This window comes from Alexandromys fortis, unplaced genomic scaffold (assembly GCF_014885135.2).
Source record: "Alexandromys fortis isolate MF-2015 unplaced genomic scaffold, M_Fortis_MF-2015_v1.1 scaffold_1, whole genome shotgun sequence".
In the NCBI taxonomy this organism is placed as follows: domain Eukaryota; kingdom Metazoa; phylum Chordata; class Mammalia; order Rodentia; family Cricetidae; genus Alexandromys; species Alexandromys fortis.
The window spans coordinates 40,333,087-40,358,988 of NW_026067927.1; the positions used below are offsets into that span (position 1 = coordinate 40,333,087).

At 47.5% G+C, this 25,902-nt stretch overlaps 1 protein-coding gene across 23 annotated transcripts in view; it reads left to right on the forward strand.

The window, feature by feature from the left end:
* The window catches only part of Aopep (aminopeptidase O (putative)), a 257,197-nt gene that overhangs the window by 164,757 nt on the left and 66,538 nt on the right, over window positions 1-25,902 (forward strand). For 8 of the 23 annotated variants that reach the window (XR_007591934.1, XR_007591935.1, XR_007591936.1 and 5 more), the window contains one exon: window positions 4,944-5,003. The exons of 7 other annotated variants lie outside the window; for them this stretch is intronic. Coding sequence is in view for 8 of the 16 variants with exons in the window: in XM_050143423.1 (XP_049999380.1) it covers window positions 4,944-5,003 (60 nt within the window). In the remaining 8 variants the exon portion in view is untranslated. Of the gene's footprint in view, window positions 1-4,943; window positions 5,005-7,224; window positions 9,330-18,380; window positions 24,858-25,902 lie in introns of those variants that run through there. 8 more of the 23 variants (XR_007591944.1, XM_050143424.1, XM_050143426.1 and 5 more) reach the window with 4 other exon arrangements.

Sequence of the window (25,902 nt, forward strand, 5' to 3'; positions counted from 1 at the left end):
AGCCTTGGCTCCTGGGTCCAGGTGTCAGCCATAGCTGCTGATTAATTCTTGCCCGTCAGTTATGGTGTTTGTGCATGCATGTTCATGTGTTTGTTTAAACCCCGTGTTCTTCCTCCCCCATGGAGCAAGGAGCACTCACTCGCCTGCCTCCTCAGCTGTCTTGATTAGCTGTCAGCACAGATGCCTTGTTTTGATCAAGAAAATGAGCAACACGTGGAAAGCTTCCACGTGGAGAGAAGGGGTTGAAAAGCAAACTTATCCATGTATAACAACTGATGTGGATTGTAAGTTGTATTCGAAAACAAAGGCATTTCCATCTAAACTGTGCCTTTTCTCTGTCTAACACCTATACTTTCAAAGTTGCTGAGGCCTGGCGTTTGCTGTGCGAGGCTGATGTGACTGTGAGCTGGGCTGTGGGAAGAACAGCAGGGTGTGGGTGTTCAAATCCCAGGAGGCTGAAGGCAAGAGCCAAGAGTGATAGCAGCATCACACGCCATGTCCAGCCAGCCGATAGGCGCAGGCACAGGTACAGTTGCTGTGCAACCTCACCACAACAGCAAGCACATCCAGGTGTGCGCAGCCCATCCTCCGACGAGCTGTGCTTACATCTGTTCACTTCCGCACCATGGGAAGATCACTTTCTAGGCTCCAAACTCAGCTTTCTCTTCCAGGCAGTTCTGTTCCCTTAACTAGATGTGACCACACTTAAACTCCAAGCTGCCCTGTGAAGTGTGGTTCACACGAGCAAGCAGCCAGTGGGCAGAACTGCCTGCTGCTCTTAGTACCTGGTATCAGCCATAGGCTAGGAGATAGGAAGGGCATTCAGCCTAGAGTCTATGTCCTATTAGCTGTCTTGACAAAGTCAATTTCCATAGCAATAAGACACGCAGAAGGGTCATTTCCTGTATGTCCTGGGTCCCAGCTACATGGAAATGCCCCTGCTTGTCTGCTGTGATTGTTTAAACCATGAGCCCTCACAGGGACAACACACTCCTGGCTTAGACACTGTGAGTCTGACTGTGATATCAGCTATCTGCTTAGTGCTGCACCATGTCTGTAGTAATGGTCAGAACAACAGAAAGCATGTGTACTCTCTTCGCTCAGAAATCATGTGGTCTATTTCTTCCCAGAAAATTAGGCATTTTTTATATGGTGGCTCCCTTTCCTCGGAGATGAGGCCACCTATAGCAACTCAAGCTTGGCTTTGTTTGGTTGCTTTTGAGAGTGGGAATGTTAATCCATGCATCTTCTTGTGGTCTCACATGTTATTCCACAGTCCCCCAGACAGGCCTAGTGATCTCTGCACTGACACCAGGGCCTTAGAAATCCCCCTGACAGCACTGACTTTGACCAGAGTCCACCTAGGCTATAGATTCAACACCTGCACAAACAGTTGTCCCCCACTTGACACAGCAACTGTAAGGACCAAAGTGGTCTTGGTTATGAGATGCGTCCTATCTTTCCAAGAAGTGATATGAAAATCCAAGCTCCCCTGGTTAAGGGAGAACAGTTTTGCTCCTGAATGTAGCCTAGGAAACTCTTGTGTCCTCACATCTCTGCCCTGAAAGGATCTCTCCATCTCTTCAGAAATAAAATCAGAGTGCTGGCAAGCAGGATCGCCACAGCAGGAAGCAGACTCTTTCAGCATCAGAAAGGTTAGGGAGAAGGGAAAGCTGTGTTGGATACGATGCCACAGGCCCCACCTCTGTGGGCGTGTCTAGACCACTGCAGAAAGTGGTTCACCATGAGGCCCAAGCTTAGCCTGGGAAGGAAAGCGGGGGCTTGGTAAATTTGAATCCCAGCTCTTCAAGTACCATCTGTGTGGCCATAGATAAGTTTCCCAACCTCTCAGAATCTTGTTCATCTCTACATGGGTCTGAACAACACTGACTTTATGCTGTTTCTCTAAGGTTCAGGTGAGATCTTGTCTGCCCTCCTACATAGTAGCTGCCACTTCTGTGCCTTCGCTTGGCAGTGCTTTAAGATGTTCTTGTGTTCTGTTTTAGTGCCTCTGCACTGTGAGCAGATACTGAACATGGCAAGAGTATCTGCTTCACTGCTTGTCAGTAAACAAACCTCAGAGTTAGCTGCAGAGGGGTACAGGGTCGTCGCATGCTTTCTGTAGAACATTGTCTAGCAGAGATGGATGGAGTCCAGAGTCCACCCTCCTTCTTTAGTCCCTCTATATCCTTCCCTATCACTCCGTGCCCTTGGTGTTGGGTGATAGCCATACACTCAAGGGACTGAGGTAAAAGGATGCTGGGTTTGAGGCCATCCTGTGCCACACAGGGAGACCTTGTCTCCAAAGTAAGCACATGTATGCATACATGCACACATTCCTGCTAATCAGCCTGCCATGTGGTCTCCTGCCTCCAGCCTTGTTTTGTAGCCATGGTGGTCTCTTCTCACCTCATCCTGGGTGCTACTGGCTAGGCCAAGCCTTATCTTTACCTTGTCTCTGTGGGACAGGAACTTGGGTCTTCTTCCTCCATCTGCCTCCATTTCCAGTGGCCCTGCCCCAGCATGCAGGACAATGCGGCTGCCCCAACTTCACGCTCAAGTGTTGCCTCCTGTTCAGACCCTCTCTGGATGTTGTTCTGGTGTCCCAAGCCCCCGTATCCTCCCTGAGCCAGGGGATGGTCGTCTGCACCACACACGGACGAGCTGCTACTGTTCTCTGAGGCATCCGTCATCTCTTCCTCTGAGACAGCTCCATCCCTGGATGTTTTCACCTGAGCTGCTGCTGGACATGAGAGGTCCACCAGGGCCTTATCTCAAGCAGATGTTTGCCTGGTGTTCAGCATTCTCACCTGAGGACTCAGCCCAGCGCCTCCTTTCTCCGTCTTCACTGCCCAGCCTCTCCCCATGCCCCTGAAAGAAGGGTCTTGCCATGGAAATTCCACAGAGGAAATGGCGTTTGTGTCTGGACATTCCCTCCTCTGTGGTGATGCCCAACAGCTGTCTGCCATCTTTCAAAAATGGCAGTTAAGTCATCCCTCCGATGCTGCCTTTTGGGGATATGTGATCCCCATTTCTGAGCTTTCGGTCATCCCCTGTGTCAGGCCCTTTGCTCATCCCTGCTACTTCTAAGCTTTCTGAGCGTGGCCTCTCTCTCCTCATATGCTATGAACCTGTTTTCCTGGATGCCAGGTACAGCATGGCCAGCTTTAGAGGTGCCTCTGGCTTTGCCTTTCCTAAGGGTCACTGAGATGATGTCAGATGTGTAACCCATAGGAGTCTGGCTAGAATGGAAGCCAATGAAGGGCACTTCCTACCTGCATCCAAGGAAATAATGTTTGTTATTACATTGTTGTTGTTGTTGTTGATTCTCCCTTGAAATGTGTGACTGGCAGATAAGACTGATTTCTGTTTCACATGAAGTGAGATGACTCAGTCGAAGGCCTGCTCTTGCCTGAAACAAAGGCTGTTTGTCCCCAGCTTTCCTACCGTTGACCTTGCCCCTGGGACACAGTGTCTTTAGTACAGGGGTCCGTTTCCTGTTCTTATCCTGAGCAGCTCTGGGCTTTGAGCACTAGTATTGCCAGGCTTGACAGAGGATCCAGGGACCTGTTTTCTGGGACCCCCTGTGGTGCTTTTCCTGAGTGGCCATCCAGACCCACCATCTGAGTCCTTCTGGTCAGTATCTCCAGGCCTCCCATACTCAGGAAGGATGGTGCTCCTGAAGATGCTCTGGAGAACAGCCTCCTCCCTTCACGCATCTCTGAGCCCAACATTTACAGGGCACTTGGTTGTTTGCACTGGATTGAAACTATTAAATGGTTAGCAAGTGATGAAAAGGCCCAGTGACGGCAACACGCAACTTTCTTATGAGGTGTGCTAAAAAATTCCACTGATTCTGAAGACCAGGAAGACCTGAAGAGGTAGTATCTCTGTCTTCTCAGGTTCTCTCTCCATCTTCTGCTCACTGGTCCCATAGAGAAACAGTGGCTGTAGAAATCCAGACCTTCTCCCTGCATTTCTTCTCCCTGTGTTTCTTCCCTAGTAGATGCTGTTTCCCCAGCTCATTGGAAACTGATTTCTTACCAAAAGCCCGCGTGGACTACACTTAGCCTTCTATTAGACTGCGTATTTCTACAACTTCTGTTGTCAGTAGGAAATTGTGGGGGGGGTCTTGGGGTTTAAGTTTATATATGTGCATGTGTGCTCATGTGTTCTTGTGTGGCTGCCAGATGACAGCTGAGAGTCCGTTATTAACTTCCACTGTGCTAAAGCAGGGTCTCTCTTGTTTTCTTCCAGCTGGCCCACAAATTTCAAGGCAACTGTCCTGTCTCCACTTCCCTTCCTGTGATAGGAGTTCTGGGATTACAGATGGCATGCTGCCACATCTAGCTTTGTATGTGGGTTCTAGGATGGAGCCAGTGAGAAGATACTGGGCATGATCAGGAATTGTCTGGAAGGAGATGAAGGGAGGTGGATTTGCTGTAAACAAACCTTCCTCGCATTGCTGAAGGAAGACCAGATATTTGGTGATTTCTACAGGCCAGTGAAGTCGGCAAAGCAAGAAAGCAAAACCATTTCAGCCAATGTAACAAGCATTCATAATATCGTACAGAGAGATTTGATGTGGTTCTTCTGGAAAGCAGACAAGTCCTCTGAGCACAGAGTGCTCTGTTCTTGTAGCTCGTGTTACTGTCGGTTCACAGACATGTTACTACACTAGCAGGTGTCAGGCTCCATGTATTCTAGGAACATTGCTTCCCCCTAAAGCTTCCCCCAAAGCATTGAAAGTACCCGTCACTGTGTGCCTGTGACTCTTCAGTTCCCTGTTCTGTGTCCTGTTTCCCAGAGAGGTTACCCTGACATGGGTCCCTTCCCACACCACCAACCAGAGAGCATCTCCTCTGCCTGAGTACTGCACTGTGTCCTGGTCGTGTGAGCTCTGATGTGTTTCTAACCATTCGGTTCTTGCTTTGTTTCTGAAGGCTCGGCCTGACTGTTGAGAACATCATCTGTGATTGGCTTGAATGTTCCGGAATACCTAAGGTATCTGAGACAACTCTTTTAGGGACAGTGAAGCTTGCTGCTACACTTGCAGCCCAGGCAGTAATGCTTTTAATATGCCTATGAACGTGCTGGGCCCCGGACCACAGACTTGAGTACTGTGGGGTGTCGGCAGATGTGACAGTGGCCACCGCATTGTCATCCAGAGCATGCTGGGTATTTTGGGTGGAGTCTCCAAGCAACAGTTTAATACCTGCAGCGGGTTAAGCAGCTAGCTTTGGGTTCTGCCTTGGGTATAGCCAAACAGGTGGTCTGGTTAGCCACAGCTCTTACCTGACTGGGGTGGTTGTTTTCCTTCTGACCCCTGCCTTTCAGCTTCCTCTCTAGGATACGTAAGGGCCTGCATCAGGCTGCTTCTCTGCCCATTTAGTCATTGCTTTGTCTTGGGGACCCAGACTCGGTTCCCTCCACCCCTCTTTCAGGTCATGGGTAGAGAGAATCTTTACCTGCCCTGTGGGAACACCTAACCTAGAGCAGAAGGGGCTACTTATCTCCCAGGTCCATGGTTCCAGAATCTTTTGGGTAATCCAGGCTCTTCCCTAGCTAGAGTGCTTGGCTAAGGACCAGGCTTACTATTGTAGTAGGCCTTGGTGACTGTGGACAGACCCCTGTGGCCTGCTTATTTCTAGTTCTGTGGCTGCTTACATGAGCTTTTACTCGGGAATGTCTGAGTGTCAATGAATGTCTGTGACCCATGAAATGCAGTGGGGGGGGGGGGTGTTCAGTAACCTTCAAACGAGGAGAAGCCTCACCACTAGCTCACTGGAAGGCACTGCCTTCAGTTCAGAAATGGATGCCGCCTGCTCAGCTACTTGTTTGGTTCCATCTCTCTGGAGCCAAAAAAGAAATGAAAACTAAACAAAACTGGAGAGGTGAGGCCGCGTGGGGCCTCGCGGGGCCTGGAAGGTAGCACTTTAAAGTCAGGAATGTATTGAGAGCCTGTGACTTCCAAACAAGATGACTCACTGAGAACCAGCCTTGCCCTGCAGTGTTTCAGAGGGGGGTGTTCTGGCAGTCTCTGTGGAGTTTGCTTCCTGGTCCTAAGCCAGGCTGTAGAAGGCTCCTAGACATTCTTGGTGTGGTTGGAAGCTCGGCTCCCTGTTCTGGAACAGGGCCCCTGTTTGCATCTGCTAGCCAGGAGAGAAGGAGAGTCCTGCACCCTGAGCAGTGCATGCCCAGAAGCAGGCTGCCCCAGGTGGAGTAGGATCCTGGGCTGACCCTCCTCTTAAGGGCCGCAGGGGAGGTTGCTTCTTACAAACTGTGGACGGAAATAAGGAAGAGTGAGATTTGCCTCTGAGCTGAACCTTTTCTTCCAAAAGTTCTAGTTGTGTTAGCGACAGCCTAGCATAGACAGACTTTCTACCTTGAACCAGTGAAACCTGCTGTCAAAACAGCCAGGTGCAATGAGGCTCACTGACTACAGCTGATCTTTCAGGCCCACTGGCTTCTCCCCGAGGGCTCAGCTGTTGAGGAGAAACAACCGCAGCAGACAGAACCAGGCCTGATTTGGTGCCTAGGTCTGGCTGGTGAGTGATCACAGGAGCATCTTTTCATCACCCCCTGCCCCGGCTGCTGGTGATCTACCTGCCCTCAGCCCCTTTCACACCCCTAGTATGTTTCTTTTTGTTTCCCCTGAGACCCTGTGGTGGCAGGAGCGCACAGTGAATGGGACAGCTTGTTCTTTATGCCCTCATTATGATATGAAGTTACTAGCATGCCGGCCCTGGAGTGGCAGCACAGCCCGGCAAGCTCCCTGCTCTTTGTTCTCCTCGGAATTTCTGTCCCCCGGCATTTGGATTCTTTGATGACAGAGGCCCATGTTCTGTTAGGAGGTTTCCATCCCACAGGCTACAGAGGCTTTTTGTCTTCTTGGGAAGGTCTGCCTCAACCTTCCTTTACTGCTGTGCTGAATGGAAAAATCATAAAGAAAATAAGTGGACATAGCTTCAGGAGCAGCAGGAGGAGGCAGGAGACCCACAGAGACAAAAGAGCTGGAGCCCACCTCCTTAAAGAGCACCTCAGCCCTGGAACGTTTGGCTTGGCAGAGACTGAACTTGTCTGTGTTCTCAGTCATGTTGCCTTTTATGACAGTTTCTCTATGAAAACATTGCACATCTATTTTAGAATATAAAAAGCTTGTAAATAAGGAAATTAAAATGGCCCAGAGGTGACTTTTATTTTTCTTTGCTGTGATCTTTGAAGCAGGGTCTGATGTAGTCCATGCCGGCCTTGGACTTTGTCACAGCTGAGGCTGCCCCCACCCCCACCCCCCGTCAGTACCTTCTGAGTTCTGGGGTTCCAAATGTGTACCACTGTGGCTGGCATCTAGAGAAAACACTTTGGTATACATCTTTGCAGCCATTATTCAGAATCTGTAAGTATTATTTTGTCCTCTCCCTTTTTTTCTTTGGTTTTGAGATGCAGGAGGTGGAACTTAGGGCTCTGTGCATGGTGGATATTCTCTCTGCCGTGTATAAACTAAAAACAATAAGCTCCTGTAGCAAGGCCAAGCAGAAGCAAGGTCTAACCGTAGGGTTGCTACCGCATCAGACAGCCAGCCTCCTGTGAGCCTCAACGCCTGCTCTCTGTGCTGTGTAGTAGGTACCCAGCCTCTTAACTTTATTCTAAGAGCTTTAGATGGCACTTTCCTTTTTCGTTTGTATAAGATAGAGAGCAAATGGCCACGCTGCTTCCTGAGAAATGATAGGAGACCAAGTTTGTCGGCTCCCCAACCCCATCTGGGAATAGTATACAGCTGTCTCCTGGTGTCCGCCAGGGATTGGTTCCAGAACCCACCTGCAGATACCCAGCCCTTCTGTACAGTGTCTTAGTGTGTGCCTATATAGCCATCTCGAGCTCCCTGGCTGCCATGACGCCATTGCCCAGATATTTGACGGGCACACGATATTGGTGCCATGCATGCTTGTTTCTTCTCATGCCTGCCCTAAGACCCTCCTTGCTCACACGGTCAGGTTTCCACCTCCGTTGTGACGTTTCTGTGCAGAGCACTAGCGATGGCTTCTCACCATCCAGGTTTGATGTGGGAGTGTCATATATCAATCTGTTGATTTCATTGGTTAAGTTATAATAAACCAACTGCTTGGCCTCAGCTTAGAACATAGATGGGAGGAGTAAACAGAATAGAATTCTGGGAGGAAGAGGAAGTGAGGTCAGACTCTGCTCGGCTCCAGAAGAGACGCCATGCTCAGCTCTCCCGGGTAGACGCGATAGCTCTGCTCTCTGAGGCACACGCGATGAAGATGGACATAGGCTAGAATCTTCCTGGTAAGCGCACCTGGGGTGCTTACAAACATTACAAACAGATGGCGCCCAGACATGTGGACAACTGAATCCACAGAAAGCCTGAAAAAGCTTGGGAAAGAGTAAAGCATGTTTTCTTGATAGCAGCAATTTCTTGGGTCTGCTCTGCTTGTTAGAAGCAAGCAAGCACTCTCATCTAAGAGAGGCTTCCTGACTCAGCTTCAGCTGCAAAACCCTGCAGCTCATTAAGAGGTCCTGCCACGAAACACTTAAACGGTGTTGGTGAAAAGCTGAACGCATGCTTTTCGGTTTTCAGCCGTAGCAGGAAAAAAGCTGTGCTGTTTAAAAATGCCGGCTTTCTGGGCCGTCCTGCCAGGGCAAACTCTGACTGAGGCAGGAGGGCCAACTACCGAGAGAGGACTTGACTGTTGTCTGTTGTAGCTCGCTGGCTGGCAGGGACCTTGAAACGCCATAGAATTGTGGCTATAAACATGGCTACAGCCTGTATCTCCGCCATGAGGCTGGAAAGCTAAGGAATGGACTGGATCTAGCTGGCAAAGCCACGGCTTTAATCCTACTCATATTGCTCAGTAATTTAAAGGCTCGTGTGGTCAGAAAAAGAGAGATATACAGTAAAGAGATTCAAAGATAAAGAAAATGTTTAAATGATTTACAGTGTGTTAAAAATATATGCAAGCTAAAAGTTAAAAGTTTTTAAAAAAAAAGTAAGAAAAAGAGAAGTTGTGTGTGGTAGTACACGCCTTTAATCCCAACACTTGGGAGGCAGAGGGAGATTGACCTCTGTGACTTCAAGGTGTGGTAGCACACGCCTTTAATCCCAGTGCCTAGAAGGCAGAGACAAACAGATCTCTGTGAGTTCAAGGTGTGGTAGCAAACACCTTTAATCCCAATGCCTGGGAGGCAGAGACAGGCGGATCTCTGAGAGTTCAAGGAGAGCCTGGTCTACAGAGTTATTCCAGGTCAAAGAGATACAGAGAATATAAAATAAAAGTAAAAATAAACGAAATAGAGGTTAAAATAAAGCGTACAAAGATGGAAAATACACAGAGAATCTTGATACTGTATACTATTATGCTCTCTTTGAATTGTTTGAATGCTGAGGAAGGAGCAACAGCTGCTAAAAGATATTTGTTTATAAATGCTGCTGAACTAATCCATCGTAGAGATTTTGATGCCTTGACTTTGAAATTTGGATCTAAGGACATGATACTTTGGAAAGGAGTTTCTTATTTTGTTTTCACAGAGGATGAGACCCTGTTCATTTCTTCTATTCCGATATGGTATGATGGACCACGCCCTCCTGAACGGTTGCTGTGAATACCTTCAGAAAATTGCTTCGCTCAACTGCCAACTGAGATGAAACTAGCACACAGGTTATACCATGAAAGACCTAATTAACGACGCCCCCATTCAGCAGGAAGCAGTTTGGAGAGAAAAAACTGCGCCCATATTCCCAAATATTGTTTATAAATGTTCTTTTACATTTAAAGGGGGAGATGATATAGGTATGAATAATTTACATTGATATGGATTTTGCTTTAGTGATTTAAATTTAAGGTTAATTTTGTAATGTATATAGGTTGTTAATGAATAATCATTAATAATAGTTAAGTTTGTAGTCATGTTAGTTAAGATTTTCTAGATGTGCATAGATATATTTTAGATAGGCATTCTTCATATTTTTCAAAGATTATAGAATATGGCATTTTAAATGTTTTAATAACTTAGGACTTTTCATGACAATGAGACACTCTGCTCCTGGCAGCACCAATCTACTTCAAGAGGAAGATGGGCATCGAAGAGGATCCTTATGGAGTTTGATAGCCATTTGGGCAAGAAACTGCTCTTGCCTGGACTATTGCATAAACTGGACACAGAGAACCCGCAGAGAGAGGACTGCTGAACTTGCCTAAAGGTGAGATGATCTTTCGGGGTTCCTGATTCATGAAAGAGTCTGCAAGACATTCTTCAGGACAAGCAGATAGTGACTGCCTTTGAAATTTCCTGCTTTGTGGAAATGTCTGCTGGAAACTATGGGCCTGTAGGCCGAAGATGGATGCCCCAACGGTACAGAGGAACTTTGGGTGACTGTCCAGGCAGCGAGATGTCTCTGTCATTTCTAGAGTTTGAGAGTTTGCTTATTTCTTATTTGCTTAGGTAATATTGTATCTTTCTGGACTGTTTGATGGAGTTAAGAATAGTTAGCTATAGTTATAGTTTTCCTTAATTATGATATAGATTATTGTAATTTTTATTTGATAACACTTTTGTTATATGTAATTTTGCTATGTTAAGTTAAAGCCTTCCTTTTTTGTTTAAACAGAAAAAAGGGAAGTGATGTGGGAGTGTCATATATCAATCTGTTGATTTCATTGGTTAAGTTATAATAAACCAACTGCTTGGCCTCAGCTTAGAACATAGATGGGAGGAGTAAACAGAATAGAATTCTGGGTGGAAGAGGAAGTGAGGTCAGACTCTGCTCGGCTCCCGAAGAGACGCCATGCTCAGCTCTCCTGGGTAGACGCGATAGCTCTGCTCTCTGAGGCACACGCGATGAAGATGGACATAGGCTAGAATCTTCCTGGTAAGCGCACCTGGGGTGCTTACAAACATTACTAGAAATGGGCTAGTCCAGGTGCAAGAATTAGCCTGTAAGGGCTAGAGTTCATGGGCCAAGCAGTTAAATGAATACAGTTTGTGTGTTGTTATTTCGGGCATGAGCTAGCCAAGCGGCTGGGGTGTTGGGGACGCAGCCCCACCGCTCTTATTTCAACACAGGTTCTTTGGGTCTCCTTGGTTTAACTAACTGCTACAGCTCCTGAAGCCTCCTCTCATTCCAAGATTCTTCCTCGGCTTGTCAAGTCCTGAGGTCCCAGTGTAAGCAAACCCTCACTCCCATTCCCCAGAACCTGCACACATTTCCTCAGCTGTGTTTTGCCTGGGCTAGTGCAATAGCTAATTGGTCACGTGACAGTCAAGCCCTTTTCTTTCTATCTGTTTGTCATCCATGTCGATTTCAAGTGAGTTTCCCCCAAACATAGTTCAAATCCGTTCTCAATGAAGCTCTCTCCATTGGCAGTGTGCTGAGGATGCTCTCTGGCCTGCTGGGTGGTGCTGTCCTGTTCAGAGCTGTTTGTCCCAGCTCTAGGCATACATGGGCAGCCATAACTGTCAGACCCCAGACATCAGTCTCTTTCACACACGCTCTTTCCTCTCTAGCCAGTCTTCTGTCTCCTGTTTTGAATCCATCATAACTGGCTTTATGTTATTGCTATTTGTGTGTCTCGGGCTGCCTCTTATCCTCCCTTCCAGGAAGAGGTTACATCCAGTCATCCCCACATTACTTACCATGTTGACCCTGCCTCCTTTCTTCTGCTGAGCCCCTTTGGTAGAGCAGTGGCTGGCAATGCACAGCATTATTCTTGAACTCTATCAGACCCACACACCTAAATTTCATTTAGTTAGTTATTGAGACAAGGTCCCATTGTATAGTTGAGGCTCAGCTAAAGCTTGTCATGTAGCCCAGGCTGGCCTGAGACACACAGACCCTGAAGTTCTGTCAGGGTCCCTGACAAGGTTCTGCCTCCTGAGTGTTGGTTTGCAGCCCTGGGCCAACACTTGGCCTGAGTGGCTGAATCTTAAATCTAATCTAATTTTTCTAAATTTAAAAGCTACTAAGTCTATTATTGCTTGACACATCTCAGGTATAATAATGACTCTACTTTTTCAACTGTAGACTTTATGAAGTAAAAGTATAAACCAAGTATTTCTGATTAAAATTAATATCTAAGTTGAGATTAAATGTTCAAAACATGAGCTTAAGAAGCCCTATACTAGTAAAGAAGAAGAACAATTAGAAGAAGAGGAGGAGGAAGGAAGGAAAGAAAGAAGGGAGGAAGGAAGCAAAAAGGAAAACAGAGTAAAACATTTCTTTAATTTTAAAAATTCTGCCACATATTGAAGTGCAGTGTTTGAGTGCATGGCCTCACATGTCCTTGGTGCTTCAGGCTCTACACAGGATCAGTCCGCTGCAGGGCAGAATATTTGAAGCCATCTCTGAACTGAACGCCTGCAGACCTCCCGGAACAGGAGTCTGTCCTCTGCAGGTTTTGAACCACTGGCACAGGTGGAAGGCCATGTGCCGTTCCTGCACCACTCTATGTAAGGGGCCGGAGTGTATCTGGGGTTGTGTCTGCAGGAGTCATGGGCCAGTCCTTCAGTTACTGTAAGATGAACTAACCTAGTAAAACTTTATCTGCTATGCCTCACTTCTAAGATGTAGCAACTGCACTGAGTGTCATGGGGCATGCCTACAATAACTGCAGCCCTGAAACAAGAAAGATCACGAGTTTTAGCCATGTGTGGACTACAGAGCAAGTCTCTGACGAAAACAATAACAAAATTACAGCTAAAAAATTAATTAAAACGTTTCCGTGTGTGGTGTGTGTATGTGTATAAGCACTTGTGTGTTGTGGGGGGGGGAGGGTGCCTGTACATGCAACTACAGTGGCCAAGGGTTAACACCCAGTATCGTCTTCTATCACTCTCTGCCTGGGTTTTTTAAGACTTACTTTTGTTTGTGTATGTGCATATGAGTGTGTGTGTGTGCGCGCATATATGCACTGTGTCAGATCACCTAGAGCTAGAGTTACTGTCAGTATTGCATCACCAGCATGGGTGCTGGGAACTGACCTTCAGTCTTATGCAAGAGCTCGCTGAACCTGGAGCTCATCCATCGTCCAGACTAGCTGCCCACCAGACTCCTGAGATCTACTCTTGCCTCTGTCCCAGCACTGGGACAGCAGGTGCTTGCCTCCATCCCTCCTCACTGCCGCAGCTGAGATGCTTAATTGCTGTGTGTGTTGTTGAGTGGAACTGTTCTCATGGCCTCTGTGTGTGTGGTGTTGAGCAGAACTGTTCTGCAGCTGTTAGTTAGGTTAACATGTGAGTCATCATACCTTAAAGTCATCCACAGAGTAGACCTAAGTGAATCTATCTCAAGTTTATAAAGTCTGTGAGTCAAATAAGATAAGAAATCCAGGCCTCTGTTGCTTATCCACAAGTAAAAAGTTGGTCTGCAAAGTTCAAGCAGGCCTCTCAAAGACAGGAACGACTTCCCACCTTGTTTCTGCTCTCGATTTCCACGGCTCGTCATCTTGTTCCCAGAGGTCTGAACAAGTCCTCACACTAATTTAAGAGAACCTCGGCTCCATCTGCACCTACCCCTTCTCAGAACAACACACCCAGCAGTAGCGTCAGAACCAGCAGAAACGAGGGCAGCGCAGAGGACAGTGAGGTACTGTCGAGCAGGCTGCATCATAAGTCCCGGAAAGGGCAGAGATCCACCTCAATTCCCACACTGCCTGAGTTCCAGAACCATGAACAGAAGGTTATTTTGCCATCTTGGGGAAGTGCTACTTCTTTTCCAAATAAATGTCTGGAAATTGCCAGAGGTCACACAAGCCAACAATGGAAGATGGGGGTCCTTCAGGGGAAATAGGGGAGTCACAGGACTAAGGAAAGGTGGCCGGGTCTACTGCAGAGGCTTTGTGTTCTCAGAGCCAAGGATGGGCTTTCTGGGTAGAGAATGCCAGCTTGGAAGCGTTCTGTTGCATGCTCATATAATGTTTTCTGGATAATAATAGAGGCTATTAGAATACTTAATCCCAGGGCCTAATGGTGACTTCAGGCCAGTGAGAGGCCCTGTACCAAAGGAGGGGAGCGGCCTTCATGAGGATGACCCCAGGCCTCCATCCACCACAGATGTGTATATGCACATGCATGCACCCGTACCTGCATGTATAATTGTATACACAGTAAGAGTGAATAAGGAGCCTTGTAGAGCAAGCCAGCTGATGTAAATGCCCATTTTATAGGGCCCAGATCCCGGCAAGGATAGGAGAGGGCCCCAGAGAATCTGATAGTGGAACAAGAGCAAAAGTCTGTGTCTCTTAGGATTGCAGATTGAGCGCTATGCCATCTGTGTTGATGGACATGTGCTGGTCAGGCCCACATCCAAGGCTTCATGTGTACTGGTCATGTGCCTACCCTTGAGCTGCTATTTTTAGCAACTGAGCATGTATTTTTAAAGCGATCTAATAGGATGTGTGTGTATGATTCATGTGAGAGAGGCTTTCTCAGCTAAAGAACATTAGAGAACTTTTTCCTTGAAGAAAAAAAAAGTGAAAATTCTAAACTAGGCCAAATCGATGCAGATACATTCAGACACGTGGCACCGGTGGAAAGAAATCAAGAATTTGTTTAGTAAACTAAAATAAATCTTTTGTGCCTTTTGAGGCAGAAGAAAAAGGAAGCCAGGGTAATGGGCTTCAGAAAGGTGGAGAACAAGGCAGGGTAACACTTTCCTGTGATCCCAATGGGGGCAGAGGCAGACTAGGGCTAGAGCCAGATCCTACCTCAAACAAGAAGAGAGAGATGGAGTTGGTGGTGAGTGGTTCAAGTGATTTATTAGAGAGGCTGAGTCCCTGCTAGGAAAATGGTCCCTGATGGCTTGGGTCAGAGACCACTGGTCATCAGGACCACTCAGGAGCCAAGTTAAAGCTCAGCCCATTCCTACTCATTCACAAGCCAGCAGGCTTGTTGTGTAAGCTAGCCGTGTGATGACACTCACGTGATGCCCCCCCACCCCCCGAGTCTAGCATGCTGTTCACAGCAAGCAAGACAACCCTGTAGGATTTCTCTGTAAGGAGGCTTGGTTGAGAGAGCTCTTTAGAGAGGAACGTGTAAACTCAGAGAACTGGGTCGAAGAGAGCTTCTGGGAGAGTAAGTCTGTCACGGGAGCCGCCCCCCCCCCCCCCCCCGGTGCTTTGCAAAAGCTGCCCCAGCCCCTCTGGTTAGCTTGTCCTCTTCATCCCTGTTCCTCAGAAGCATGATGTCCTTCCTGAGTTCGACGAGCAGGCCAGTGAGCTCAGGCCTTGGTGCTGCCCCACGACACCTGGCCTCATCGCACCTCTTGATGGTAAAATCAGCATCCAGGAGTTTGAGGCAGTGGCTCCCGGCGGGGCCTTCCTCAGTGTCCAGGGCATCTTGTTCCATCTCCTGCCACCGGAGTATTCTGCTTCTAGAGAACAGGACCATTCTTCCTTCTCCATTGTGAAGAACCATTATATGGTACCAGATAGGTTTGATGTTTGCACGGTGCGTTTGTTGGGCACGCCTCCTCTACTTTATCTTTTCTATTTGGCACAACTTTCTGTCCACCTTAGAATTGCCAAGTAGGGACCTGTCCCGGAGAGCCATGCCTACTTTCCTCACCATGGTAAGATGAGCCCCATGAGAAGTGCCCTTGCAGGTCTAGTTAATGGCACAGCCAAGGCCCAGACTATGGTCTTCTGTAATTTTTAGTGGTGTTTTTAACCTAACAACTCAGCATGGCTCCATCTTTGCTTTTGGTACACCTAGGCACACAGCAGAGGGCGTGAGCCGTGGTGTTTGCTTTTTCTCACCCTGTAGGCTTCTCCAGATAACATGACGGACATGCAGAACTCTTCTCTTAGCTGTCTGTAAAGGCCAGCCCTGTGTGTGGACTGGAGCTTAGCATGAGAAATGTGGACTTTTAGTGTACCCAAGAGCTCATTGTTTCTGATATGAGTGGCTGCAGATTAGCTTGCTTTGGCCTTTGGTGGATACCGCCCATCTTCCCTTGAGAAGTAGAAACCAGATTAGATGGCAAATATCAAACCATCAAAATGAACAAATGAGAAGAGGCAAATGGTCATAAAACCATCTTTCCGTATCAGCTGCAGCACTGAAGGGAAGTTATCCGCATCTCTTGACTTTCAGTGCTGAGTTCTCGGCTCAGGTCCTCAGCTCCTGTCCTCTGTGCTCAGCAGAGGAGCACAGGTGGCAGCCAGCCAACCAGTAGACACAGTCAGGGTAGGTCAGTGGTTGTCGGACCCCCAAAATCCACACGGGTTTACAAAAGGGCAGTGTGGAAATTAATGCTCCTAGTGAGAGTTTTGGTCATTCAGCAGAGGCCCTGTCCTTCCAGGTGTGTCCTTGTGTCCTCTGCCCATGTCCTACCTCTGGTCCATTATTCCAGCGTAAGGTCCAAGTGATTCGACACATCAAGTGCAGGACGACGTCACTGCAGTGAATGAGCAAGAGTGCAGACTGGGTGAAGGGTCAGCTGTATCTCCTTCAAGGTGATGGTTCCACAGGCCACTGTACTGTGAGACTCTGCTAAGCAGTATTGCTACTGTACTGGTAGTTCAGATGTTGGATGTAGCTTGGAGCAGCTTTCTTGCCACTGAGCTCTGAGGCACTGAGCGGACCCTCATTTGATACCTCACTGCTTCTGGACCCATGTACCACACTGCTCTTGCGTTGTAGGTGTGCCTGGTCGCCTCTAAGAGGAGAGCCTTTCTCTCCTTGGAATCTGAATTATGCTGGGTTTGAGACCCAGTGTGGCAGTTGGGAGGAATTTTACCTCCCTGGGTGGTGGTGGTCTATAAACTTTATCAAGAAACACTGTTTCTACTTTGTTAGCCTTCCAGAGATGAATGAGAAGAAGCCCAGGTAACAATCAGATTACAGGACCTGTGTGCCTGTGCCTAAGGAAGGTGCTGGTCTTAGATACCACCCACAGATGTTCTTCTGTCTGACCAGCAATAGGTGAGAAAACTGCCGGGCTTGTTCGCCTCAAATCCCTGCAGATGGGTAAACACCTCATGAGAGGGAGAGGAGCAAACAGCTCCTTGATGCTTTTCTCTGCGTGCTGGGGGTGATGTTGCTGAAGGACAGGTCGAATCCAGAAGACGCCTCCCATAGTCTGGCTTTCTGTTTAAATCATTAGACTATTTACTGCTTACAAAGCAAAACGTGCTGAACCGCGATACGCTGCCCACGTTTACGAGAACTGCCACTTTCAGAGCAGAGCGCCGTGGCGGTCCTTACGTTGAAAAAGCAGAACCTATTTGGGGTTGGGATGATCAAACCCAGATGCTTTTCTAAAATTATATTTTCAGTGCATTTATATGTCTGTTACAAAGTGTGCTACATGCTAAAAATATTTTCCTTTGTAGGCCAAGGGAAATTGCAAACCACACTGAGAGAACACACATAAGATGGTTTTTAAGTGTGCTGAGGGCACCCTGGTTGTTACCGGCCTCAGTTTTACAACCCGCCATCATTTGGGCCCCAAAGCTTCACGGTTCAATTCTTCTTTAATTTTAGCAACTTTATTGCCATAAAAACACGGGCGGGCAGCCAAAGTCAATAGGTAGAACTGAGGACCGGGGCTCCACGGCAGCAAGAGATTAGAACTCACTGGAGACGGCGCCTTCAGAGGTGCTGTGTGTGTCCTGGGATGGGGAGTCACCCCTGTCAAGCAGAGGTTTAGTCTGCTTTTCTCTTCTATGCCCTTCTCCCCAGTGGTGGTGTCGCTTCTGCTCTGTGCCACCCAGCAAACCTGCACTTGTCTTCCTGTCCGCGTGCGTCACGAGGTTTCTCCAGAGTTCTCACTGGAGACTATGTGTAAAACCCAAGAATATGTGGTTGCCTACTATCCACATGCAGTTTTTAAATCTCCAGTGTGCGAGTCTTACTCTGTCACTTCCCAACTTAGTTTTTAATACTTTTTTAATCTTCTGTCTGTGTGTGTGAATGTCCTGTGAGCACAGAGGCTGGAAGAGCCTATCTGACCCCTGGAGGTGGAGGTGCAGGAGGTTGTGAGCCGCTGGATGTGAGGGCTGGGGACTGAACTTGGATCATCTGGGATAATAGGAAGAACTCTACCTACTGAGCCTTCTCTCTAGCCCCTCCAATTTGGGGGGATTTTTGTTTGTCTGTCTGTTTTTTGAGTCAGAGTCTCTCACTAACCCTGGGGCTCACTGGTTACTAGACTGGGGCTGGTTGTCAAGTCTCTGGGATCTCCCTTATCTCTGCTGTCCACTTCTGGGGTCATAGTTCTGTTTTTATGAGTTCATGGGATCCAAATTCAAGTCCTCATGCTTTCAAAGCATGGGCTTTAACTGTGGAGCCATCCCCCCAGCCCTAAGAACTGTATTTTTAAATATAACTGCATTTTTTTCCTCTTTCCCCATCTTGCATATCAGCACACCCAGGAAGAAAGCAAGGCTTTGCTCGGTACATGAAGCATGATACCGGTGGACGTCTACCCAGAAGTCTGCAGGATAAGCATTGTTGTGCCCTTCCTATAGATGAAGAAGCTGACCAGCACACTGTGTTTCTGACGTTTGCACAGCTGTGACTTTATCACATTGATAGATTCAGAGAGCAGCGTAGTAGGGATGCTGTATGGTCTTTGCTCCTGTGCTTTGGCACCACGCATTTCTGTGTATCCCAGGCTGGCCTTGAACTCTTGATTCTCCTGACTCGATGTTATGAATGCTGAGATTACAGATGTGACCACCACATCTGGCTTTGTTTCCTGTAGCAAAATATGGCTTATTGTCTTATATGAGAAGGGTCTAGTAGTGGGATTGTTGATTCTCCTCTGTAATAAGAGATATGAGAAAGAGAACCTGCTTCTCCTGTCTGCCACTCACCACTGGAAGGGACAGGTGCTCCTTTGCTGTGGCTCAGATGGGCCACACCTCTACAAACTCCGCCCAAGGACGCTACATCCCTGTGGGGAGTGGAGGGGGACAGAAATTAAAGATGACTGTTCTGTCTGCTTTGGCACGGTCTCATTTCCCCCTCAGTAAAGTGTGTGTTTCTCACGGGCTCGGAGAGGTGTATGATGCGAATGTTCAGGAAGCAGCGACAGTGCCCTGCTCTCAGTCCTCAGAGGCCCCCCCATTGAACCTAGGCTTCATCCCAGGACAGTGCGAGGCCAGGTTCACAGCACAGCTTCAACAGACCTCAGATAGCAAGGAAGACAGGAAGCAAAGCTAACGGTTAAATAAACCACAGCAGGAAAAGAGTTGGGACAAGACGAAACCTGGTGGCAGGGCTTTCACCCAGCACACACAAAGCCTATGGTTCCATGGGCAACTCAGAGAAGGGGAGGCCCTAGGATACTGTGGGCTTTGATCCAGTCTGAGGTACCCAATAGGAACGTGAATTGTCCAGTGGGCTTTTGCACTGTGGCTCTAAGGGGTGCAACTTTTTCCTGGTGTCTGACTGCTGGGGCACAGAAGTTGTGCTGTGTGTGGAGTGGCTGGATTGATCCCCTCTAGAGAGCAGCTATGTTTGGTATCTAGAGAACAAAGAAGACTTGCTGCTTGGCTGATCAATTTGGGATCAAGTTCACATTCCCCAGCACCCATTCTCCCACCTCCACACACAGTGGGTGGAGGCAGAGGGAGGGAGGGAGATGCGAGCTCTGGCTTCCCTAATATGGACACTGCTGGCCCTGGGGAGCAGTAAACATTGACTTCATCCAGCCCTGGAGGACCATCTCGGGAAGAAGAGGGGGACTGGTAAGCAAGCAACCACCGGCACAGGTCCTTGCATTGTTTCCCGGAACACCCCCTTCCATGGAGTGTTTGGTGAACAACACCCTAGAAACTGGCTTTCTGTCATAATTATTCATAGTACAGTCAGCAACCATAGTCTCCAAAAGGTGGCAGATTTTACGTTCCTCTGTGTGTGAGAGATTTTTATTACTTGTTAATAGAGATGATTCAGGCCCAGTATTCTGTTTGCAAATTGTGACTTGTTTAGGTTCCTTTTGGAGACCTGACGGCAGGCAGTCTAGTCCGAGTGGGAAGGTTTTATTAAAGTATAGATCTTTCTGGAGCCCTAGACTCCCCGGACAGCCCCTCCTTAAGGGGTACACACACGCTTCTGTATGCTGTACAGCACCGTACCGTATCAGCCCCCAGGAAGTGATGGGAAGATACCCACGTGTGCTGTGAGCTTTCCACCTAGTAAAATACAACCGTACCATATGTCTGTGCCTGTGCCTGTGCCTTTGGGGAGATGTTTGTCATTATTTCTCCCAGAGCACATGCATGCATGTGCGTGCGTGTGAGTGTTTTCTAAGCAAGGGAACCCATTTCGTCAGAGCAGGCTGTCCACACCTCAAGGAAGTCAGCTAGCATGGGCTACTCTTTAATGGAGCAATCCCTCTGAACACAGAGAAGGATCTTTTCCATTGGATAGACTTCCCTCGGATCCTAAGCTAGCTCTGTAATCAGACCATGGAAAGTGTGGCCAGTACTATAGGTTAGCATCAGACCAGGCCACCTGAAGACAAATGCTAAAATCTCAGTGCAGGACCCAGAAGTGTATTAACCCAGAGTCTCACAGGGACTGCTTGCTTCTGTGAGGAAGGACCATGGGAATCTTGTTTTAAGTCTTTTCGTGTGCATATCTAATGCATGGCTGAGTTTATTCCTAACTACATGCTATGGGAAATGCTCCCTGTGTCAACCCATCAGCCCATCCTCCTCCTCACCATGCCCCCTTCTGCCCATGGGAACCTGCTGTCACAGAACATGGTATGTGGTCACTCTCTGTTTTATTGGCTTTCAGAGTTGGATTCCCTCCAAGCATCTGTATTTTTGGAAGCTATTAGATATGGGGCATCATTTAAACCACCCAATTTAGTGGTTCTTGGCACTGTTGGCACATTGAGATCGCTAAAAAAGAGGAGCTTAAGATGACTTTGTGGTATAAATCTTAGTGGTCACCTATATGGTGTGATTTGTTACACCCCCACCACAACACACTGCCTCTTACACATCAACACACCCCAACACACCACCTCTCACACATCAATATATCCCAACATACCCCAATACATCCCATACACCCAACACACCCCAGTGCATCGCCTCTTACACATTAACACACCCCTACATACCCCAATACACTTCACACACCACAATACATCCCACACACCCCAACACACTGCCTCTCACATATCAACACACCCCAATGTATCACCTCTTACATATCAGCACGCCCCAACACACCCCGACACACCGCCTCTCACATATCAACACACCCCAATGTATCGCCTCTTACACATCAGCACGCCCCAACACACCGCCTCTCACATATCAACACACCCCAATGTATCGCCTCTTACACATCAGCACGCCCCAACACACTGCCTCTCACATATCAACACACTCCAATGTATCGCCTCTTACACATCAGCACGCCCCAACACACTGCCTCTCACATATTAACACACCCCAATGTATCGCCTCTCACATATCAACACATTGTAACATACCCCAATATACCCCACACACTCCAGCACACCCCAACACACCCCCACACACCCCAGCACACCGCCTCTCACATGTCAGAGGTGGGAACCACAGGTGGAAAACCCCATATGTAATTTTGTATTTCACCTATGACCTTTCTGTAAGATTATAGTGTCTGGGAGTGAATGTCAAGGTCACATAAAGAATTACAGTCAGGGCTAGGGTGATGGCATAGTCAATAAATCCACAGAACACTTGTAAGAAAGCCCAGCACTGGGGAGGAAAGAGCCTGTAGCTACCTTGTCCAATGAGGGTCTCCAAAGCTGATGTGAACAGCTCCCAAGGACCAGCACCTGAAGTTGACCTCTGACCTCCACATGGACATGCATACGTGCATGTGTATCTGTATATTCACACATTAAAGATCTATAGCCACACTCCTGATTAAGGATGTAGGATGATGTCTCTTCCAGCAGATGTTAGAGGGTTGGATTCTATTCTATGGTCCATGTTTTGACGTGGGGTTAACTGGATCCACAGAATAAACAAGGATTTTAAGTGAAGCTCCCTTGTTCCATCAAGACCTAAGGCCAGGCCAGACGAAGTGCTAAAGGCACTGGAATTACCCTGACCCAGTGTCTCCATGCTTAAGCTGGTACCTTGTGAGACGCAGGTGGGGCAGCTTGGGTGTCCAGTGCTATGTAAACCACTCCTGTTGGAGGTGGGCTGTCCTGGTTTTCTGCCAGTTACCAAGGCTCTGTGGTCTCTCATGGCTGGTACTTCAGTCTTCAGGTCCAGCCCTTCGGGTTCTAGTAGCTGCCTTGCTGCTTGTTTTTGATAGTTACACCTTGATATGTAAACAACTGCTTCCTGTCTTGAGTACCCAAATGTGGCATTGGATTACTGCCCTCCGTGAGAAAGACGGCTTAGAGATGCCAGACAGCTATTGGATCCGGACCCTGACAGAGTGTCCAGGTGTTCGTAACAGCATCCATGTTTCTGCGTCAGTGTGGTGTCCTGCTCTCTCGTTTGCAGTAGGGTCTCCATCATGCTTGTGTGTCCAGTGTTCATCCTCCCTGCCAGCTTTGGTACCATTCAGATAAGACATTGGGTCCGTCAGCATTTTTCTGACACCCGTGTGTTACATTCTGGTAATGTTTCCTAATATTTTCTCAGACCTTTGTAGAGAATATAATCGCCTTAGCTTTACACAAAACGTCCAAGTGCTGTGCTGATGGAGAGAAAGGCTGGAAACATGGCATTTTCCCAGTCCATCGAGGAGAAATGGAGATTAAACGGGAAAATTAAAATCCCAATACTTTATTTATCATTGTCTCTCCTGCCCAAAATGGAGCTAAGGCTGCTTCCAAAGCAGATAGATACTGCAGAATTTGGCAGGAAGATGGGCAAGGAGCATAGTTAATATTCCGCAAACTGTCCCTGAGGTTCCTATCCTGGCTAAGGAGAGTCCCCAAAGCACCAAGTATTGGGGAAGATTGATAAACTAGTTTTGAGAAGGTGAAAACCAGGAGCCTAGTCTGACCACTCCTGACACTGATACCAGAGAGAAGTAAAAATGCCAAAGGCAACAGCCCTCTTCCTGGTAAGCACAGCTGTGAGTTTATGTCTCTCCATAAGGGACAATCGCTTCTCACCAGACCTGCATGGTGAGAGGCCATTCCTAGAGCATAGGAAGGTGAAGGCCAAGGCCAGATTTATGGAGGTCTGACTGAACCTAGGAATGAACTCTTGTGTCCCGTGTGGAAGTTTAAACAGCAGTGGTGCAGGAATACATGGGAAGTAGAGGAGTCCTTGCTTGGGGTACACAACGCAAGGCTCCTTCCTCAGTACTAAAAGTATAAGGGGGAGAGCATCTTACACATTGTCCAGTTGGTTGTGCTCTGCAGAGGGTTCTGGGTACGCGGATGAGTTCACGGCTGCACTTACAGGCAGGAAAATGTAAGTCTGGGCAGGGACCAGAGCCCACAGTGGGCTGTCTGGTATGAGCCACACGTCTCTTCTGAAAATAATGCTGTGGAATCACACTCACCTAGCAGGGCTAAAATCCCCCAGCACTGATGGAGCAGACAGTACCATGCAAGCTATGTGCAATTCTTCTAAACTCAGGGAAAGCAGGCATGAGACCTGTTACATTTTTGCAAATTTAAAGCTGTAACACTTTTGTCAGTCTGCTCCTACTCCTGACTTGTTCCTGTTGCTTACTCTAAAGGTCACTCTCTTTCCAGGCCCCCTGGATTCCTGCTGTTTGGTTTTGGTTTTGTTGGGTTGTTTGTTTGTTACTCAGACTGGTCCAGAACTCACAGCCCTGCCACAGCCTCTGCAGTGATGACATCACGAATGTGGGCCACCATGCCTGCTGTATGTTAGCAACAGAGTGCTTAGCTGTTTGGGAGCCAAAGTCCTCGGCTTCCCTCTGCAGATGGTTCTCCCCTGGCTTTGCCTAGGGAAGCATAATTTTCTGTCTGTCAGAATAATTAAAGGGCTCCCCATGTTTACCCTGCGGGGTTTCCTGTGGGCTCTACTCACTCCTCCGTGTTGTGCTTCATTCACCAAATAGAAGCCGGAAGAGAACACCCACCCCTATCAATACGATTGGCATCACTGCCTTTTCCTGTGAGAGGAATAACTTCCTCTTCCACCAAAAAGAAAAAAAAAAATTGAAAAAGAAACTCCAAAGCGACGTTCTCTGAAAATAATCTCCAGTTTCTGCTTTGAGCACGGGTTTGTTTGAAAGCAGAGGCATTTCCTTGGGCTCTGAAATTGCCTTTGACTGTTAGGAACTGCTTTGACAAAAAGTTTTTAAAAAAATCTTCCTTTCTAAATATGCCTGTCAACTAGCTGAGGCATTTAAAAAGATAGAATTCAAGCATAAAGTGGTCCATTTTTAAAAGATAGCTTGGAAGTGCTTTTGCCACTCTGGAAGATGCTAGACTATTCGTCCCTAACCGCGGAATTCAGTGTTTTTAAAGGCTTCTCCACAGCCTGCTGACATATCAACTCATAAGCAAGGAGGGATTTAAGTAAACAGCAGAGAAATGTGCTCAGGTTGTGTTGAACAATAAAAACACTAATTTTTCTAGTGTTACATTTCATTCTGACTTTAGCCCCCCCAACACCATTCTGAGCTGTAATTTGAATTACTGGTTACAGGGACCTTTCATTTTCTGTTTTTGTTTTTTACGTCATTTTAGAACTGTGTTCCTTTTTAAAAAATTCAAATGTATAATTTTGTGCCTCTTACAAACGGTGATATTCTAGCAGTTAAAGAAATTGGAGTTAGGGAAATAATCATCAAAAGACCCACACACACACTTGAACTGTGTGCCGTGTGTTCCTCTGTCCCTATGTACTTCATTCACTTTAAATAAACCTTTATTACATTTATTTATTTAGCATGTGAATGTGTGTTGGCACAGGTCCCATGGAGTGTGTGAAGGTCAGAGGAAAACCTTTGGGAGTCAGTTCTCTCCTTCTACCACATGGCTCCTGGGCATGGAACTAAAGTTGTCAGGCTTGGTAGCGAGTGGCTTTATCACAGAGCTATCCAGTTCCATTCGCTTTTAAAACATGGAATGTTTGTTGTGTGATGGGCAGTACTTTTAGACAGAAATCAAGAACAAAACAACAGGATGTTACCCTTCCAAGTGTGTTTAGGAGGTCGGCATTTGATCGGTTAATAATAAGAATAAGTAATAGGGTGGCAAGATGGCTTAGTGGGTGAAGGTGGGTGCCGCCAAGGCTGACAACCTGAGTTTTGTCCCCAGACCCCACAAGGTGGGGGGGGGACCTGACTTGGACAAATTGTCCTCTGACCTGTACACACATGGCATGGTGTATGCACGCCCACGCTCCCACACACATGTACCCACAGGATAAATTAATAAGTAGCCATAAAAATTGTACCAAACTAAGTGAGCCTAATGTAGGCTGTGGGCTTTAATTGCAGCATCTTAACACTGGCTCTTGAGACGTCAGAAATGTAGAATGTAATTGCATTTTATAGATTACACGGTAGCAATGGTAGATAATATTCTTTCTGGAGATTGGAAAATTTTAACTGCTGTAAAAATGGGGTCTCAGTGACAAAGAGGGGAGGAAGCCAATACAGGCAGGGTGAATACTGGGGAATACTAGAATTTGAACTTGATAGTGAGGAGGGATCTTTCAGATGTGATACATGAGCTAAGAGCCAGAGGCAGGCAGTGTGTGTTTTCCGTTAAGCAAAGAGATGGAATTGTAATTTCCTTTGGATAGACACTCGTGGCTTCCCTGTAGAAGGGGTTGTGGACAAGGGAACATGGCGGGAGGCATGCAGAGTGGACCTCAGCTTTGGAAGTTCAGGGAGTCAGAGCCCTTGTGCCCCCTGTGCTGGGCCAGGATGACCAGAGTTCCAGATCTGTGCTCTCATCAGCAGTGGTTCTGTGGGGCT